Consider the following 20,648-nt stretch of genomic DNA (forward strand, 5'->3'; position numbering starts at 1 on the left):
GTGCCCCTGCACCCACCTCCCCTACATGAGGGCAGAGACTGGGCCATCTCACACCCACAGCTTCTAGCAGGGAGTGTGGCACTCAGAAGGTGTTTGCTAGCAGCGTTCTGAATAGATGTTTGAATGCACAGATCTGTGCTCTTTCCTGAACCTGTCAAACGTGCTCCTGCCACAGGGCCTTTGCACTTGCTGTCCATACTGCCTTCAATCAGATAGTCACATGTCTCCCTCTTCCTATATTCAAGTTTCTGCTGAAAGGTCACCTTCTTAGAGAGGCCTTCTCTGAGCACTCAACCTAAAATAATACCCTCTCCCCCATCTCTGTGCCCCATTCCTCTTTATATTTTATCTGTAGCATATCCCATCACCTGCCACTGTAATCATTCTATTTTCCCGGCATTTACATAGTGCTTCCAATGAACCGGGCATGCTTCTAAAACATCAGCAATGTGAACTCATTTAATCCTTCGAACAAACAACCCTGTGAGGGAGGAGCTACTGTCCCTGCTGTTTTTCAGATGAGGAAGCTGAAGCACAGAGAGGTGTGGTGACTTGCCTGAGGTCACATAGCTGGTGAGTGGCAGCGCAGGGACTCAGACTCAGGCTCTCTGGCTCCAGGGGTGATGGCCTTATTCGTCCCGCCTTTCTTTATCTGTTTGTTCCTATCTCCCCCCACCTCTGGAGAATGCCAACCCCCTCAGTTCCCAGATCCAGGCCTGGGGCCTAATAGATGTTTAATAAATATTTCTTGGAAGGATAGAGCAAAGGAGATGGGAGGATCAGAGAACTGGAGGGAAGAATCCCTGGCCTTCAGAGCTTTCCGGTAGCCCAATGTCCAGGCCATCTTGCCGGAAGTTTCTCAGCCTCCCTGAGGGTTTGAGTCAGCCTGTCTGGGAGAGGCCCCAGCCCAGCCTCTCTCACCCTCCCTCGCCCTCCCTCACCCTCCAACAGGGCCTCTGTCTACTGACCTCTCCCAGGCAAAGGTGCCAAAACCGCACTCCTGGAACCCCAGGCCCATGCTGAGCACACTTCCTCCTGTGACAGGACCACGGAGGAGAACGTTCCAGGCCGGAGGCAGGAAGTCTCGGAAACAAGGTGGCCTGGAGCGGACGGGGCTGTTGGGCGGCCAGTGGTGGGGGCGGGCAGGGCTGTCCTTGGCCAGATGTGCTGAGAGCCTCAATGTAGCTCAGAGGGACAAGCAGACAGGACATGAGGAGAAGGCTGGAGAGGGGCCCGGCTTCCGACGCTACGGCCTGCCAGTGCCCGCGATGTAGCCAACATTACCCGTCATCTGACCCTGTTCTGAGGGGTTCCAGAGAAGGCCTGCGCCCTGCCAACTTCTCCGTGGACCCTCAGATAGTAGCTCTGCCGAGGGAGCAGTGGGAATGCATTTCCTAGGCTCTCCCTTGCTGGTAATATTCGTAAGTTGTCGTGATTGGGACAGGCACTCTGCCCAGGCCCTCGCCAACCGTGTTTCACTGAATGCTCACAGCCCCTGGAGGCGGATGCTAGGGATGAGGAGCCTGAGGCTCAGAGAGGTGAAGTAACCCGTACCAGGTCCCACAGCCTGCAACTGCGGGAGCTGGGATTCAATCCTAGCTCTAAGTGGTAGGGAACCAGGTTCCGGGAAAAATCAGAAGAGAAGCCGAATTCTACCCTTGGCTCACTTGTGGGGGTAACCTGGGGAAAGATCATGAAACTGGTTTGAATTTCAGTTTTCCCATCTGTCAAGTGGGAATAAGGGGGAATTGCATCGTGTGAGACCCTTCGAGGGGCTGGCTGTTTTGCTAGGTGCATCCGGTCGGTCCTTCTTGATCTTCATAGCCCGCTGGGCAATCCCCACATCCCAGAAGCAGAAATGGAGGGTCAGAGATGTGGGGAGTGGGTGCGAGCCCTCACAGCCGGGGCCACCTCCTGGTGACGCCGTGCGGCTCTGTGTGGACAGAGGCGGGACCACAGCCTGAGTTCAGCTGAGGGATTTCACTAAGTGGAAAACTGCTTTGCAAAGGCTCCTACGGAGGATGTGGGGATGCGGGAAGGGAGATGGGGCCGAGCTGAGGGCAGGCATGGCAGTGGCCAGGCAGCGTCTGGTATGGGAGGAGGAGGCTCCGAGGAACCCCTGGCTGCAGCCTGGCTTCCGTCCCTCCTCTGCCCCCAGACACATTCCAGGCTCGTCTTCAAGTTCCGTTGGTTTCTGGAAGCGCGGCTCTTTGCTTTGGTACAGAATCTGCTAGCTGGATGCCACCCAGCTTTCTCCTCACCCGGGACAGGGATGCTGCTGGTTCTCCCAGATAAGTCACCATCAACGTTTGCTGAGCACCTACTGTGCGGGGGGCACTGTGACCGCCCACATCATTGCTTCGTGACCTGCTCGTGAGAACTCTAGGAGGGAGGTCGTAATAACAGCCCCATTTTACAGACAGGAACACTGAACCTTGGAAAAGAGAGAATTTGGTTGCTTAACTAGGAAGGGCCTTTGAACCTGGTGGCTTAGCCGCTGGGTGGCTTGGAGTGGGGCAACGAGCCTGAGACCACCTTATCACAGTCAAGAAGGACCCCAGACTTGCTCTCGGGTTGTGGGGTGAGAGGCCTCTACATCAACCTTCAATCCCTGGGCCAGAAATCTTAGAACTGCAAGGGGTCCCAAGAGATCACTTTATCCAGACTCCCTGATTTTCTGAAGGGAAGGTTTTATTTTATTTTTGTTTTTAAGATTTATTTATTTGAGAGAGAGAAAGAGAGAGAATGTGGCGGGGAGGGGCAGAGGGAGAGAGAGAGTCTTAAGCAGACTCCATGCTGAGCGCAGAGCCGGACGCGGGGCTCGATCCCACAACCCTGAGATCAGGGCCTGAACCGAAACGAAGTCAGACACTTAACCGACTGCACCACCCAGACGCCCCTGAAGGGAAGGTTTTAGTATTGCCCTTTCATAGGCACTTCAACCACGGCTCCTCAGAGCGGTAAAGTGATTTGCTCGTGGTCACACAGCATGGAGCTGAGCCACCCTGTCTTTCTGCTGGTACAAGACTGGCAATAGACAGACACATGGCCCGTTCAACTATGGCATTTTTTTTAAAGTTGGAAGGGAGGCTTTGACACCATCAACTCCAACCTTGTTTTTACAGATGGGGAAACTAAGGCCGCCAAAGTGTCCGGGATTTATCTAAGGACATGTGCCAAGCAGAGCCTGTGAAAGTATAAAGACCTCTGCCTCTCAGTAGCCCTGTGACCTTGGGTAGGACTCAACTTCGATGGGCCTCTGCTTCTTCAACTCTAAAATGGCCATAATAATGCCCGCCATCCCCTGGAGTTTGTGTGAGGGGATGTACGTAAGTGCTTCTCAGCATCCTGGCACACATAGGTGCTCAATAAAATATCATTGTTTTGATGATTATTATTAATACTATTTAATAATAGCCCTGACGGGGGCACCTGGGTGGCTCAGTTGTTAAGCGTCTGCCTTTGGCTCAGGTCATGGTCCCAGGGTCCTGGAATCGAGCCCCACGTCAGGCTCTCTGCTCTATGGGAAGCCTGCTTCTTCCTCTCCCACTCCCCTTGCTTGTGTTCCCTCTCTCGCTGTGTCTCTGTCAAATAAATAAATACAAATCTTTAAAATAATAATAATAATAATAATAATAGCCCTGACGTTCTGGGCTCCAGAGCTCCTTACCAGGATGGTCTGCTGGTCTCAGATATCTGGCCTGGGGCTCTGGTGTGAGTTTCAGGGGCCTGGTAAGGTCCAGTTCTCATGCATCCAATGGAGCTATAAAGAAGGAAGGAGGGACCAGAGCCTGGGGGTTGAAAACAAGGGCTCCAGAAGCAGGAGCCTGGGGCTCAGCTTGCTTGTTCTTCTCTCCCACAGCAGGTTGGGGCCCTGCTGATGGAGAAAGTTCCTTTGGCTGCCAGCTCTCGGGGGTCTCAAGGAGGTGGGGGAGAAGCTATGCTTGGGGCTGATGTAGCCTGGCCCTCGGGGCTGAAGGTGAGCTGTGCTGGCCTGGACTAGGGGCAGGGGTTGAGGGGGGCAGGGGCTGAGACGATGACTTCTTAAGTAGCACCCAGGAGCCCCTGGGAGTCTAGGCTCCAAGCCCACACTGTGAGCAGGACCCTGAGCATATGTCACCGGCCGGCGCCTGGCCTGGGGAGACGGCGACCACCGTTGGCAGCCCTCTCAGACCACATCCTGAGCAGCTCATGTCAACGCCCCCAGAGCTGCTGCCTTCTGGATAAGCTATGTACATAGCTCGGGGATTGCTTGCGTGAGCAGACTCAAGGCTGACTTTAGGGGATTAGGCAGGTCGGGTGCTGGGCCACGTAGTCTCGGGGGACCTAAGCAGGGGGGAATTTGTTTACAGGCCACCTCCAGGGGCTGGGGCAGTGTTTATGGGAAGAGGCACAGGCTATCTGCCTGGGGGCTTTGGACACGAGCTGAGTGCTTGGGAGGACACGCAGTGTTTGTGCATCGGACACACCAATGGGGCCAGATGGCTTCTGAGCTTGGAAAGAAGGACGTCCACCCAAACGCTCTCACTAGGGGCCTTATGCGGCCGGCCACTGTTGCTGGGTCTGCCATATAAGAGTGGGGCCGGGTTTGCAAGGAAGTGTCCATGCTCTCCCTGGGCCCGGGAACCTGATACCAAGCCAGGCTCTCATCTGGGGCTGGGGATCCAGCCCAGGCTCAGTCCCAGCGTCTCCTGCTTCTGGGCCCTCCTCACTGTTGGAGGTTTCCTGGGGCCTCTGGTCTCTGAGCAAGGGGCTCGTCCAGGTCCAGGGCTGTAAGCTCCACGCTGTGGCCCGCTCCTACAGGTTCCTAAGCTCAAACAGGGCCCCATCCAAACCCAAAGAAAATGGGACAGGCTGTTAGGCAGCCAGCACTTTCTAGCTTCATTGCAGTGACTCAGTGTGAGCTCCTAAGTGTGGGCGTGGGACTAGGGAGGAAATTCTCTCCCGACACAGAGCTAATTCTGTCCCGGGGCTGGCGGCCAGCCTGCGGTGGGAATATCTGCAGTGCAGTGTGGTTTCGAGGTTCCTGAGTCCCTCCGAGCTGGGGATCCAGGGATTGTAACCCCTAAGGTGTGTCTCTCGGAGAGCGATCTGTCGGGCGGTGGGCAACTGGCGGGCGGGGGCAGCCAGGGAACTCTGCAGCAGACAGACGTCAGAACCTACAGAGGCTGCCGGGGCCGGTGGGAGGCGAGCATGCGGCTGAGGAGGGCCTTTTGTGAAGGAGGAGTGGTGCGTGGAAGGCCTCTTTACACTTCAGTTGCGGGCCAAGGCTGTGATCTTGGGCAAGGAGAAATAGCACAGATTTGGGGGTCAGAGCATCCTCGGTTCAAATCCTAGGCTGAGGCTTAAAGGCCACGGGAGCCCTGCTCGGCCACTTCACCTCTCTGAGTGAGCCTCTGTTTGCAGATCTCTGCAGGGAGGCTCCAGAGGGGTGAGGCGTGAGGGGGGTGTGACGGGCCAGGCAGAGGTCTGGGCTCCGGGGACACACTACACACAGGACAGACTGAGCCCCTCTTCTTCTCTGTGGCTTAGGGAGGGTCACTTGCTCCGTCTGGACCCCAGTTTCTCCAGTCACAAAACGGGGTGCCCGCGAGGGAGAGGCATCCCCCTTCCCGAGGTTGCAGGGAGCTGGAGGAGAGGCCTCCGGGGCTGCCATCTGGCCCGTCAGGGTGGGCCGTGGGGGAGGTGGCAGAGGAGGACGTCAGCCAGGCCAGACCTCCCCCTTGAAGGAAAGCGCTTCCTGCCTTGGGCCCGTGGCCAGGAGGTTAGTGGCAGGCCGGCCGTGGCTGGAGAGGCAGCGGGGTGGGAGAGCGAGGGGCCGCTGGTAGCGGGGGGCCGGGTCAGCGCAGAGGTGAGTGAGGGCAGGCGAGGTGCCGGCTGAGCCTCTCACGGGGGAGGACTGGGACTGGGGGCGGGGAGACAGAAGACAGGGAGACTACACGGAGGAGAGAGAGACACGGAGACGCACACGCAGAGCTGAGGAGAAAGAGAGAGAGGGGCTGAAGGACGAGAAGCAGGGAGAGACCCCGACCGACAGACACAGACGGAAAGGGAGCTGAGTTCTTTGCAGCCTTAGGGCACCCGTTTAGCCGAGGGGCATGAACAAAGACACAGAGGGGAAGCCGGAGGCACACGGCTGCTGCCCAGATGCCTCCCAGCCCTGCTGTCCCCTGAGCCCGTGGGGACACAGGCCAGCAGGCAGTAGCTGGGGAAGGTGGGGCCTTGGACGCAGATGGACCAGATTCAAATCCCTGCACTGCCGCTCGCCAGATGTGTGACTTCAGGCAAGCAACCCCACCCCCACCCCCTCTGGCCTCAGCCGTCTCCTTGAGAAAGCAGGATTGGTGACAGCCACCCTCGCAGTGTTAGGGGGAGGTCCGGGTGGGGAAAGGCCCCCGTAGTGCATCCCAGCCTCCAAGCCTGGGCCGGGGGCAGCAGGCTCCACGCATGCCTGCAGGATGGATGCACGGATGCACCCCCATCTCCAAAAGACTTTTCCTGCAGCACCTGGGATCGTGACACATTCCCGTTCGGACCATTCACTAGAGGCAGGGGGGCCCAGCAGAAAACTCGCGGGGAACCTGGAAACTCGTTTTGCCCCATCTGTAAAATGCACACCATGAACCCTGCCAGATTGACCCTGGTGGGGGCTCTTAGGTGGTTCCACTGGAGCAAAGACCAGAGAATTCCAGAATGTTCCGGGCAGGCGAGGTGGTAGACAAGGAAAGAGAGTGGGTTTGGCAGTTCCGGCAGGCTGAGTTTGAAGCCCAACATGACACCTACCTGCCTGGAGCTTCCTCCTCCATCCACAGTGCCTGATTTGACCTACCTTGCTTACCTGAGCGATCTGTGTGACCTTGGGCACGTTACTCACCCTCTCTGGGCCTCAGTTTCCTCTTCGTAATAGTGCCTAGAAGGTAGTGAGGGCTAAATACATGTTTGTTTAATAAAAATGAAGCCAGTAACATCCGCCTGAGGTTTTTGCTCTCTGTGGCAGGAGGAATCAGATGTGACCTTGAGCCCCCATCCGTCCTGGGCAGGAGCTGGGCTCGCCAAGGAGGTACGAGGCCTTGGGTGCCACGGAGCCAGCTTACTCTGGGCCAGGGCTTCCAGTGGCGCATCCAAGTTCATTCCCAGTCTGAGAGGAGGCTTCGGGGTGGGGCACCGAAGGGCCCTGGGCCCGGCCAAGGCTGCTCTCTTGGTCCTCAGCCGGCCAAGCGTGGCTTCATCAGGGGTTCAGGGATGCAGGCGTGGGCTGAGCACTGCCCAAACATGAACACCAGCCAAGGATTCGGGGTGTCTGTTTGTTTGCTCTGGGTTTTCCTGGGCCTCAGGAGATGAGAGAGGGCTGACACAATGACACCCCTGCATCCATCCTCATTCACATCGCCAGCCTCCGGAAGCCCCCACACTTGACCTCTCTTTCTTCACGGTGCTCATTTCCCCTTAGCCGCATTTTCTGTCCTTCTCCCTCCCACCGCGGCTCCCACGGGACCATTGTAAATCTGTTCGGTGTGCATCTTGTTATTTGGCGGTGTTCTTGCAAAATGTTTGTTACTGTTTTGTGTGCATCGCTGCTTTTGCGTGTGTGTTTTCAATGCACTTAAGTGCTGTTATGGTTAGGTGGTTTTAAGATGCTCCGAATCCTGCTGCTGTGTATACCCTGGATGATCTGTTGCTTTTACCAGCTGCACAGCATTCACTGGTTCCCTCTCCCACAATGGACATTCAGGGGCCTCCAGCTTCCAGCCATCAGTGGACGCCTCTGTGTGCTTGCCCCCCCCAGCCCCCCGGAATCTTGATTGTTTTTGTGCACACAGTCTCCCTGTGGTCTCTTGCCCCTGACAGCCAGACCTTCACTCTTTGTTGGAGGATTGACCTCAGGGGCTGGGAGTGCCTGGGAATGCACATGGGCAGGGCAGAGGGATACAAATATTCAGCCTCCTGGACCATGACCTCCATTGTTCCCTGAGCGCAAGCAAGGGCCAAGGGCACCTTCTGCACCCTTGCCCAGCCTCCTCCCCTTCCGGATCCTATTTCTCCACTCCCTTACTGATTTTTCCTGGAACATTTCCTTGATAAATCACTTTTGCAGGGATCCTCACTTGAGGTTTGCTTCTGGAGAGCTAAAGCTAAGTCATGCCCCCCCACCACACACACACCCACACCCACAAATACTGCACATGAGCGTCCTGGTGTTTGGTGCCTCCCGGGGCTGGAAGGTGCACAGGGGTTCACGGGTACCCACAGTGTGGCATGAGAGCCGTGCGCCCCCACCCTGCCAGCCTGAGGGGTAGACATGCCAGCTTTGTATTCGTGCCATAGTCCAGTGGGCACGAAGTGTTATCTGGCCGTGGTTCTCATTTGCATGTCTTCAAGCAAGAATTTGTCATATGCTGACCTTTGGAAGTTTCCATCTGGTAAATTACCTATTCATATCATTTGACTTTTGTTCTGTTGGGATTGCTCTCTTTTTGGATTTGAAGGAAGGAGTTTCTTGTACATTGTAGATGACAATCCCTTGATGGGTTTGGAGATTATAAATATCTGGGAGGCAGGCAGCCCTGGAGGCAGGGCCTGTGTGTGTGTGTGTGTGTGTGTAACCCATTGTAAGGATGGGACTTGGGCCCCAGCGTGGGTGAGGCCATGGGGCAGAGAGCTGGGGATAAGACCCCCCCACACTCAGTGTGAACCATCTGGAGGAACCACAAATAACAGTGCTAGGTTATAACAATAATGCCAACGTGTAGGTGTTATAGATTGAATTGTATCCCCCCCACCAAATTTGTATCTTGACGTCCAAACCTCCAATATCTCAGCATGTGACTGTATTTGGAGACAGGGCCTCTGAAGAGGTGGTTAAGGTAAAATGAGGTCATTAGGGTGGACCCCAATCCCTCCTGACTGGGCTCCTTATAAGAAGAGATCAGGATGCAGACCCACACAGAGCGAAGACCATATAGGACGCAGGGAGGAGGTAGCTGTGTATGAGCCAGGGAGAAGGACCCTCGGAGAAACCAATCCTGCCAACACCTTGATCCTGGACTTAGAGCCCCCAGAACTGTAAGAAAATCAACATCTGTTGTTTGAACCGTCCAGCCTGGGGTCCTTCGTTACAGCAGCCCGAGCCGACTGCTACGGTAGGCAAGACGTGCCATGTTCCCAAAGCCTCGGGGGAGAAGGGCACCTGCCTCCTTGCAGGACTGTTGCCCGGGACAGCATTTCTAACGGGCTTGGCCCCTGCCACACAGAAGTGTCCGGTAAATGACGAAGCCGGTAATGAATACCACACGTACCTCTTAAGCACTTGGGCTGTGCCAGGCACTGAGCTGGGGACTGGTGAAGATTGAGCGTCTGCCGTCCGGCAGGCCTTTTCGGGGTGCTGGGGGGGCAGCAGGTAGGACGTGGTCAGCATCGCAGGGAGAGGACTGGGCGCTGGCCAGAGTGGAGATGAAGGGACCATTGGGGTCAGAAGCGGGTACCGATAGAAAACTCTAGGGGATGCTGATTCTGGCCACCCCCACCCCCACCCCACAAACACCAGCAACAGTGACAAAGACTACAGTGGCCTTAGGCTCTACAGGGTGTGTGTACAGTGCTTCACAGACCTTACTTTACCTCCCTGTGCCTCTGTGTCCCCATCTGTAAATGGGTACACTCATGTCCCGGCCCCAGAGGGCTGTCATAGGGGGGTGTGAAGTGTGTGGCCTGCTGTCCAGCACACGGGAGGTGCTCTGTTACTTACAGTGGTGAGCTTTCGTGCCCCAGGCAGCGCCCAAGTGCCCCAAAACACACCCCACCTACTCAAGCCTCACAGCAGCCTGGGGATTAGTCCTCGGATCGGCCCCGCTGCGCTGGGATCGCAGTGGAGCCGCCGAGAGGGCTCAGCCCCCATCCAGGCTGCTGTAGCAGGATGCCCGAGACTGTGGGGCTGAAGCAACAAACCTTCATTCTCACAGTTCTGGAGGCTGCGAGGTCCAAGACCACACCTGAACAAGTTGCTTCTCCTCTGGGCCTCTGTTTTGGGACCTGCCAAATGGGGATGATAAGAACACTTGTCCTGCCTGCTTCTCAGGGCTGCTGGGAGGGTGAGCTGAGGCCATAAAGGAAAAGAAAGCCATCCTTTCCTTCGTGCGCTTCCTGTAGGTCTCCAGGAGGGGATGCCAGGGAGGAGGGGGCGCCGAGGCAGGGTGCTGTCTCCGTGGCCTGGGCAGTCTGTCCTAGCGGTCTCAGAGCAGCCCAGCTCAAGGTGTTCCAAATGGGTGTAAGCTCAGGGTCACTGGTCCTGAGAACTGGGGAAGGTGGACTCCTTGAGGGGCTAGGAAAAGGAGAGCAATGCGTAGGTGCCCGGGAAGATGGAGCTGGACGCCCTAGTGCATGAGGAGGGGTGAGGACAGATGTAGCAAGAGGTGCTCCACCTTCTGGAAAGCACAGTGGTTAAGAGCAGGGCTCAAGGTCTGATCATCCTGGGTGTGAATTGGTCACCAGCCTCAACAATAGCCTCGCTCCTTCGCCTTCACATGGGGGAGTCACAGCAGCACCACTCCCGGGGCTTCCTGGGGACATGTGAGCTAGTGCAGTGAAAGTATTTATATAGCGTTTGGGCTCTTGTGTGCACCCAATCAATCATTATTTATCACCCGGAAACCAGTGGAAAGTATAACTCGCCGCAGACCTAAGAAGCAGCCGGAACCAGTGCAGAAGGCTGAGGGGAGGCAGCAGGGTGGATGCCGTTGCTGCCTTTGACCTGCAGATGTGACTCTGAGCTTCCTTGTGGCCACGTCAAAAAGGGAAATGTGATCAGTTGTTGAACTTGAATTATTAAGAATGAGGAAGCAGTCCAGTGTCTCAGGGGAAGCAATGTTGTTCTTTACCCTGAATTCTCCTGGGCATTTCCCACTGAGCAGGGGCCTTCACAGAGGGCACCCGAGAGAGGCAGTGGGTGGGCCATGGCTCATGGACTGGGATACACATGGCATTGCAGGTATGATTTTCACGTGGAGCCGAGTCTAAGCATCTTGAAGGAAAGATGAAGGGGAACCTGGCAAGGTGGCTCAGGGAAGGCAGCTCTGTAGGAGGATCAAGAATGTGACGAAGGTCTGAGCTCTCGGGCTTCAAAGCTAAGGCTTAAAGAGCTCCAAGGGGTAAGTGGTGGGACTGGGGACCGCTTAATCCCTCAGGGAAGCAGGGGGAGCCCAAGACACTGCTCACTTGGGGTTCTTGGAGGTCCGAACTTCCCACCTGTGTGGCCTTGGGCAAGTTGCTTCACCTCTCTGAACCTCCATTTTTTGCACCTGCAAGTTAAAGTTATCCCTTCAGGGCTGTCGGGAGCATTGCATGGAGCCTGGCCGAGCAGTGTTGGGCATATAGTGAGCACTCAAATAAATATTGGCTATGTGTATATACACATACAATGGATCTATAGTTATACTTTCTTCAGGAGCTTCCTGATTACTTGTTTAAGGAACACAAATAACTAGAACTTTATAGCTCTTTTTAATTTACAGTTGGCCAAGGGTTCGTTGTCGCTTCACCTGACCTTCCCAACAACACGAGGGAGGCATTCTTACCCCTATTTGAGAGGCAAAGAGATTAGAGGAGCTTAGAGAAGCAAAATCCTTGCCTGTGTCACCCTTGATCCGCCCTTGAACCCAGAAGTGGGGAGATAAGTGGGCAGGACTCACTGGTCCTGTGGCCTTCCCGGCCCCTCCTCCCTTCCCAGGCCAAGTTCATTTTAGGCGGGCCTTAAGAGTAGAATCCTGGGGCATAGCAAAAATGGGAACAGCATAGTGCTTGCCCTGTTCTAAGAACTTTACACGTGACTTTCAAGCCTCACAGCCATCCCATGAGTTAGAGACTGTGAGGATCACACCCATTTTACAGATAAGACAACTGAGGTGCAGAGAAGCTAACTGACTTGCCCGTGCTCACAGGAGTTTTGTGCAGACCCAGGATTTGGGAGCTGGCAGCCTGGCCAGGCCCCAGCATCTGTGTCCTCTACCCCTCCGCTGTACTGCGCAGAAACGGGCTCAGGCGGGAGGGATGTGGGTCGGGACCGGCCGAGGGCGGGCGTGTGATGAAACGCTGTCCCGGGAGGGCCGAGGGGCTCAGGGGGAGGGCACAAGCCAACTGGGGACACTGACTCACTCGATTCCTAGTCGGCTGAGGGGGTGGACGGATGGACACGACCAGAGGATGTCAGCGCCACTTTGTGCTGCCTCATCCTGCCCACGCCCCGCCCTGCTCACAGATGAGAAGACATGGCCTCTGACCCCGAGCTGCTCCCGGCCCAGCCAGAGAGCCAGATGTGACGTTATCTGTGTCCAGGGCATCTCTGCAGACGCTGTGCAAAGTGCTGGATCCCCACTCCTCTTCACTCTCCTCTTGGGGCTTAGACACCCCCCGACCCCGCCGCCGACGGCCAATGAAGGAGGCATGCTGGGCCCGGGGAGACTATCCTGCCTGCCCCAAGAAGTGTAGGACTGATGCCCAGGCTGGGGGACACCCCTCTCCAGCCTGCTTCGGGCTTCCTGGCCTTGCTCCGGCCCCAGCACACCTCTGTCCTGTGCCTTGTGACTGGCTGTGAGCTCCTATGGGAAGGGACCCTAGGGAAGCCATTTCCTCATCCCTGCGGCCTGCACGGCCCAGCGTAGGGAATGAGGACATGGTCATTTTGTTCTCAAGGAAATGCTTGGTGCCTGTCATCGGACCATGATTTTAGGGGCAGCACGTAGGGATGGTGAGAGCCCTTGTTCAGCAGACCACCAGTCATATTCCCCCCCAGTTATGGGGGTGGGGCATGCTGTTCCCATGTGCTCTCTGCATTCCAGGGGCCACAGGAAGCCCCGGGGGACCCCTCACTGGGCACGTTGGGACTATCTTCCCAGCCTGCAGAAGTAGGATGATACCCAAGTGGGGTGACACTTGAATTCTGGTCCCTTGAACCCAGAGTGATGCTCAAGGGGCTTGTCCAAGTGGCTTTTATTTAATAAAAGCGAAAGATGACTTTTCTGCCATAAAATACAACCTCAAGCCCATTAAGGACCAGCAGTGCATTTCCACAGTGGAAGTTGAGTTATTTATAATGAAGCATTGATTGGCAGTCTCGAGAGCTGAACGTCTGGTTTGGAGCCTATGTGTCAGGATGGGAAGAGCTTGGGTGCTGGAAGGTGCCTGGACGTAGGGCTGTCAGAGCCCCGTGTTCAAATCCCATCTTGGAATTCAGCGGTTTCCGCCCCCCCCCTCCCAACCTGGGCCCTAACGGAATCACTAATACTTTTTGAGGGTTTATTATGCGCCAGCACGGAACCGATGCGCCATATTGCCAGGGCCTGCGATTTTTACATCCATTCTGCGAAGGAGTGAGTATCCCCATTTTATTGATGAGGAAGCAAAGGCTCAGAGAGGAGTCATGGATCCAAAGCCACATAGCTGGCAGATGGTCGAGGTTGGGTTTGAACCATGCCCGCGGGCGTGCCTCCAAGACCTCCCAAGCTTGCCAACTCCCCGGAATCTCAGTGCGTTCCTCCTTAGATTGGGAAAATCCCCAACAAGGTGGTTCTGGGAATTGGCCCAAGTACCACTTAAGTTGCCTGGCACACGGTAGGTGCTCAGTGAATGTATTCGTGTCCGTCTCCTCCCCAGGCTGTCGCGCCGGTGGGTCTGCATGTGATCCACAGCCCCCACGGGGCCCGGGCAACGCCCAGGGGGAAGGAGGCTTCTCTCTCTGGGCCTCGGTTCCCCAGATCCAAAACGGGAGTCACCACGCCTGCCTGAAAGAGGCCCTGGGAAGACAAAACGAGGGGCGTAGTGGGTGTTCAGGGCCGTTCCTCTTCTGTCGTCCCAGTTACTGGAATGGTGCTTTCTGGGGCTGTCCTGGCAGCAGACTCGCATGGAGCTATCCGCACACTCCCCCCCGCCGCACCCCCCTTCCCCCCATGCCTTCCTCTGCCCCTGCCCCTGGTGCAGGCCCTCCTCTAGATGTGCTTGGGTGGGGCGGGGGTTGGGATGAAGGCGCCGGCAGTTCATCTGGGTTCGAGGGGCTCCACCACTCCCCAGCCTCTGCCCTTGGGCATCACTTAGCCTTTCTGAGCCTCTGCTTCCTCCTCTGTAAACTGGGAGCGGTGACAACAGATCCGATCTCTGGCTCTATCCCTGGATCCAACCACTACCTCTCTATCCTTTCCTGCAGGTGTTTCTAGCTGTGCCCAGGGACTGACTGGCCAAGGACCCCCATCGGAGAGCCTTGGACACCCTAACAGTGAACGGTGAGGGGCTTCTGTGGTCTCAAATGTCTCCAAAGGGCACTGGTGGGGGACCCGTGACGAGGTGGGAGCACTTGGAGAATGCCAGCACAGGGTTTGGGAAACATGGCCGGAACCAAGTTCCCAGCACTACCGCACCCCTCCTTCATTACACCGAGCATCACTGCGATTTTACCACGAGTTGAGGAATCTGACGAATGTTCGTTTCCCTCACTAGACTATAAGGGGAAGGGGGGCGTCCCAGAGAGGCAGCAAAACAGGGTTGTCAGGAGAACAGACTCTGAAGGAGGGGTGTGGCTCCTGCCTCCGCCTCTTCTCCGTTGTATAATCTCGGGCAAGTGACTTAGGCTCTCTCCACCTCAGCTTCCCCGTCTGTAAAATGGGGTTTGTAGTTAAGTAAGTACTTAAGCCGTCAAGATACCAAACTGGCCTGGCTCAGAGTCAGGCAGAATCCTGTCTGCCTTGCTGGTGTTGGCCAACCTCTTAGAGCCAGTCCCCTCATGCTTCCCCTACTGACCCCTGTCTCCCTTCGCAGAGAATGGGCGACGAGGATTACAACACCTCCCTCGCCTACGATGACTACTCGGATGATTTTGACCCCATCATGGTCTTGGAGGAGTCTTCTCCCCTGGAAGGCAAGGTGGCCAGGATCTTCCTGGTGGTGGTCTACAGCATCGTCTGCTTCCTCGGGATCCTGGGCAACGGGCTGGTGATCATCATCGCCACCTTCAAGATGAAGAAGACGGTGAACACTGTCTGGTTCCTCAACCTGGCCGTGGCGGACTTCCTGTTCAACATCTTCCTCCCGATCCACATCGCCTACGCCGCCATGGACTACCACTGGGTCTTCGGGACGGCCATGTGCAAGATCAGCAACTTCCTGCTCATCCACAACATGTACACCAGCGTCTTCCTGCTGACCGTCATCAGCTTTGACCGCTGCATCTCTGTGCTCCTCCCCGTCTGGTCGCAGAACCACCGCAGCGTGCGGCTGGCCTACGTGGCCTGTGTGGTCATCTGGGTCCTGGCTTTCTTCCTGAGCTCTCCGTCCCTGGTCTTCCGGGACACGGCCCACGTGCATGGGAAAATATCCTGCTTTAACAACTTCAGCCTGTCCGCGGCCGGCTCTGCCCCGTGGCCCGCTCACACCCGCCTGGACCCCGTGGGCTTCGGCCGGCACATGGTGGTGACCGTCACCCGCTTCCTCTGTGGATTCCTGGTCCCCGTGCTCATCATCACAGCCTGCTATTTCACCATCGTCTGCAAGCTGCGGCGCAACCGCCTGGCCAAGACCAAGAAGCCCTTCAAGATCATCGTGACCATCATCATCACCTTTTTCCTCTGCTGGTGTCCCTACCACACGCTCTACCTGCTGGAGCTCCACCACGCCGCCATGCCCGGCTCCGTCTTCAGCCTGGGTCTGCCCCTGGCCACTGCCATCGCCATCGCCAACAGCTGCATGAACCCCATTCTGTACGTCTTCATGGGCCAGGACTTCAGAAAGTTCAAGGTGGCCCTCTTTTCCCGCCTGGTCAACGCTCTGAGCGAGGACACGGGCCACTCCTCCTACCCCAGCCACAGGAGCTTTACCAAGATGTCGTCGATGAACGAGAGGGAGACCAGCATGCTTTGAGGCTCATCTGGGAAGCCCGATGGACAGACACTCCGGCCTTGGAGGCCCGGAGCTCTGCCTTCTCAAGACTGCGGCAGGAACCTCTTCAGGACCCACTGATGCCCGCTGTAGTCTGCCCGGGACTGACCCGTGTTTTGAGCTGGGAGCCCAGGGCCTGGAACTCCTTTCTTCGAGTGGCCCAGTGGACAGGGCATGCCGTGTCCTCTCAACCATCTGGACTGACTCTGTGAGGACCTGGGGCCTGGGGGAGGCGGGGGAGGGAGGCGAGCTACGGCCCTCAAAGGAGGCAGCCTGAAGGTGCTCACCCTCGAACTTCCCAGGGTGATGGTGCTTTGGGGGTGGTGGCTATTTGGGGGATGGGGGTGGTGCCAGCCCCTCGCCCCAGGCCCCCGCTCTCCCCTTGCCTTTGTTGCCTGGGGTCTGGGTCATGGCAGGCAGCGTCACCCACAGCTTCCACCCCGTCCCCGGGGACTGTCCCTTCCTTCCCTGGTCCACCGGCTCTGACTGCCAGTGCTCAGAATTAAGCACGCCAGGTCAGGGGGCCAGGGAAGGAGGGCCTGTCCTCCTCCTCAGCTTCCTCAAAGCCTTGCCAAAATCAGCTCCGGGAAGCAACCTGGGAGCGGCCTGCAGGTTGAAGAGAAGGTCCAAGGGCTCCGTCACTGAACTCAGCAGAGCCTGCAGGCTGGGCCCTTGTCGCATGCCGCTGAGATGCAGGCCGTGGGGACGCCACGGGCGTGGAGCCCCTCCACATGCAGCCCTGTTGCCTTTTCTCAAGGAGGACTGACACCTTCCTGGGCTGCAGTGTCATTGTCCCACTTAGAGATGACAAAGCCGAAGCTCCGTGGGGGTGGGGCGGGGAGTAACTCACCCAGCGCCGCGCGACTAACCAGAAGCAGAGTTGAGATGTGAACTCAGCTCTGGCGCCAGATCCTCTGTTTTTTTAATGACGAATGTATCCATTGAGAATATTCTAGACTCATGATAGCCTGCATTTATTAGCATCCCCTACTCTAAACACTGTCCATGTATTATCTCGTGTATTCCCCCTGGCAGGCCTGAGTTCCGTACAGTTAGTACTGCCCTTCTACATATGAGGGATAGCTGAAGCTCAGAGAGGTTAAGTAACTTCCCTGAGGGCGTCCAGCAGGCCTCTGCCAGAACCTGGATTTGAAACTAGGTCTGCCTGGCTCAAAGAAAGCTGCAGAATCAGGGTTTTGAGAGACGCTTGGGGTTTTGACCATAAACATTGATTCCTCGGCAGATTAATATAAACCTCTTAACTAGCCCATAAGCCAGCCTTGCAAATAGTTTTCCAAAATGACCCAACGTGGCAAAGAAAGTACACTTGGCCTCCAGTCCCCTGATGCCTGTCCACTCGTGCCCACCATGTTTCCCATCTGCTGCACCCCCCCTGAGACCTCCAGGGAAGGCAGTGGGGGGACAGAGGCTGTCACTGGTGGGCCCTCTGGCCCTCCACATTCTCTTGTCTTCCAAGTGTTGTTGTGAAGCCAATTCCGTGACAAGACGCAATGAACAGATGTAATGTCTACACAGCGCTGGGCATGTTCCCGAGGCCATGGGCTATTTGGAAATCACACCTCATTAAGAGACAGACTGTTCCTTCCCTCCGTGGGTCATTGTGCTTATGATGAGGCAGCTCGGAATTGACCCCAAGTCTGGGCGTCCAGTGGCTTCAGGAAATCTAAACTTGGGCCGTCGGAGAGCAAAAAACGGAGCTTGCAAGATTGCCCAGTGCGCCTGTCACCTCCCACCACAGCGGCAAAGGTGAAGTGGCTAAGGCACGAGACTGCGTGGGACGTCAGGCCCCAGAGACAGTCCTCAGCCACCCAGGCTCTGACCCCCAGGTGTTGCTCGCTCGGGCTCGGGCCCTCGCTCCTCCTGGGCTGCGTGCCGGCCGGGTCGGGCCGGGGAGCCAGGAAATCATTTTGTCCTTGGAAAAGCTGATGAACAGGAGTAAAATTCAAACCAGCTGTTTCCTCCTTAGGGTCAGGCCTCTTCCTGGCTGCCCCGCCAGGAGTTTCTCATTAAATACTGAAATGCAACCATGACATCCTCCTGAATCCTGTCCCTGCAGCTTCTTCAGAGGATCTCCCAGGTCCACGTACAAAGGTCCTGTGGTTCACAAAGAGTGTGCACCTGCATTACTCCACAGGCAGCCAACGTGCTTTGTGCCTGAGAGGCCCCCCCCTTCGGGGCCAGGACCTGGCTGATGGGGCGTCCAAGTGCTGCTTCCTGGGTGGGGTGGGTGGGCCGAGGGCGGATGGGGAAGCGGGCCCAGGGACACGCAGAGAAGGTGGGGTTTGAGAGGGAGGGGGGAGGGAAGCACAGAGGAAATGCAGAATAGAGATAAAGCAAAGGGGTCTGGCATTTATTAAGCAAGTGCTATGTGTCAGGCTCATGATCCCATCAGACCCTCAAAATGAGAAGAGGACTATCAGAGCTGCACGGGTGATGCAGAAGGAGGTTCTGACTGCAGACCCCACCTGCTCTGGGTCACACAGCCAGTAAATGGTGGAGCTGGGCTTTCAACCTGGTCTGCTGCCCGAGCTCCTAGCTTCTTCAGCCTATGGGAGGAAGGAGAGAGAGAGAGGATGGGGAAAGGGGGAGGGGGGCAGCAAGGGGACAAGGGGGAGGGGCTCAGGAGGGGACAGTGACCCAGATGAGGAAGGAGTGGCTTAAGCCTGCCCCCAGAGTTGGCTCTGGCAGGGTTAGGGGTCAGGCTGGGTGGGAGAGGAGAGAACCCAACAGTGAGAGCCATGAGGGCCGTTCCCATTTTACAGATGAGGGAGCTGAGAGCGGCCCTTTGGGGCAAATGGACTCGGTATTTGCTTGGATGGAAGTGATCCGTGGTTCCCTGGCCCTCCTCTCTCCTATTCCTCCCTAGCATGTGGTGCTCTGGGGGAGCTGGGGTGCCCGGGGCCTGTGGTTGCCAAACCCTGAATTTGGAAAATTCCTGCTGGGGCATGGTATCCAGGACCAGGAGGAACCGGGAAGCCGCCTGTCCAACCACGAAATAATTCAGGAGGGGGGCTTGCTTGCTTTCTCCCTTTAAGGACAAAGTTGCTTTTGAATAAAGAGACTGAGGTGAGAGTGGGGCGCTGAGCTGGACGTTCCTGCCCCCCAAAACCCCTTTGCCTTCCTCCACCTCACAGAACAGCAGGCCAGGCTCAGAGAAGTGCAGCGTGCTGTCCAAAGTCACACAGCAGTGCTGGGAGGCAGCAGCAAGAAGAAGCCCGAAACTCCCTACAGTCCCCAAATTTAGGACTTCAAAGAATCTGCATTTTTTTTTTTAAGATTTGTTTATTTATTTGACAGAGAGAGAGAGATAGCCAGAGCAGGAACACCAGCAGGGGGAGTGGGAGAGGGAGAAGCAGGCTTCCCGCTGAGCAGGGAGCCGGACGCGGGGCTCGATCCCAGGACCCTGAGATCATGACCTGAGCCGAAGGCAGCCGCTTAACGACTGAGCCACCCAGGTGCCCCAGAATCTGCATTTTGAAAAGCATTCCCTCCACTTATTTCAATTTCTTAGCCGCCAAGGACAGCAGGTTGTTAGTAACTGACTCAAGATAGACCCCACCCATCCACCCCAACATCCATCTACCCACCCGCGCATCCAGCCATTTACATAACCATTTCTATACCCACCCATTCATCCATTCCATAAAAATCTATTTACTACCTTCTCTTTGCCGCTGCTGTGGTCGGCACCGGGAATGCAAGGGTGAGCCGGGCATACACAGCCTCTGTCCTCGGGAGCTCCTTCACTGGTTAGTGGGAGACACAGCCAATAGTTTTTTAAAAACCACACCCTCAATAGAAAACTGCCGCGCTAAGCGCTGCACACCTATTACAGAGAGATCTGAGCCTGTCCAAAGACCAGGGAAACCACCTCCGGGAAGAGACGCTTGAGTTGAGATGTGTAGGATGGGTAGGTGCTGATTCTGTGGCAGGAGGGAGGGGGGGAGCGGGAGAGGGTGCTCCAGGTGGCGGGAACAGCGTGGGAGGAGAGAGTGATGGCGAGGGGCTGAAGGGGATGAGGGCTGCGGCCGAGGGAGTAGAATGAGCCCACAACAGATAGGATGGAGAAGAGAGCAGGGGAGGCCGTGGGCAGGGCAGGCCACGCTCCGATCGGCATCTTGCCGTGATGCCCAATGCCCGGGGCTGCTCTGGGCAGGGCAGGATGGGAAGGGCCAAAGGGGAAGCCGGGAGGATGGGAGCAGAGGGAGAGCTCGAGAGAAGTGGACTATTCAAGAGATACTTAAAAGCTACCCAAGCTTTCTCAGGGGAGCGGTTAGCGGGAAGCCAACCCAGGGCCCATTTCAGCTGCACAGAGGCCTCGGTGCGTTGCTTTATTGATGGAAATTAATTGTAAATATTATTCAAATTTACCTCCCAGTGCACAATTACATTTCTCAGGGGAGCCCTCTGAGCACATAATAAAGCCCTATAAATAATACATATATTAACCTAAGAGGAACGGAGGCATATTAATGTGCACTTGTGGGTGGCGGCTGGGGGGAATTTATGCAGACAAGACACTAAGTGCCTGGACTAGGGTTTGACTTTGGAGGTCACCTGAGCTCTGTCCCAGGGAGCTTCCAGAAGTCTCTCCCCCCGGGGGGCAGCCAGTTACTGCCCAAAGGCCTGGTCAACGGGCAGGTGTGGGCAAGGAGACAGGTAGTCCAGGGGGGAGGAAGCACACGTGCACTGGACGCTTATCTTGGGCCCAA

The 20,648-nt window shown here is 56.4% G+C and overlaps 1 protein-coding gene across 6 annotated transcripts in view; it reads left to right on the forward strand.

Moving 5' to 3' along the window:
* The window catches only part of CMKLR1 (chemerin chemokine-like receptor 1), a 45,608-nt gene extending 27,474 nt beyond the window's left edge, over positions 1–18,134 (forward strand). For 4 of the 6 annotated variants that reach the window (XM_035017229.1, XM_035017228.1, XM_035017227.1 and 1 more), the window contains 2 exons: positions 14,192–14,267; positions 14,800–18,134. In XM_035017229.1, coding sequence (XP_034873120.1) covers positions 14,803–15,897 — 1,095 coding nt within the window. In that variant the 5' untranslated portion in view covers positions 14,192–14,267; positions 14,800–14,802 and the 3' untranslated portion in view covers positions 15,898–18,134. Of the gene's footprint in view, positions 1–2,878; positions 3,236–10,394; positions 11,145–14,191; positions 14,268–14,799 lie in introns of those variants that run through there. The other 2 variants (XM_035017232.1, XM_035017233.1) reach the window with 2 other exon arrangements.
* The last annotated feature ends 2,514 nt before the right edge of the window (positions 18,135–20,648 follow it).

Source organism: Mirounga leonina, unplaced genomic scaffold (genome assembly GCF_011800145.1).
Source record: "Mirounga leonina isolate KUSES-001 unplaced genomic scaffold, KU_Mleo_1.0 Mir_171, whole genome shotgun sequence".
NCBI classification, from domain to species: Eukaryota; Metazoa; Chordata; class Mammalia; order Carnivora; family Phocidae; genus Mirounga; species Mirounga leonina.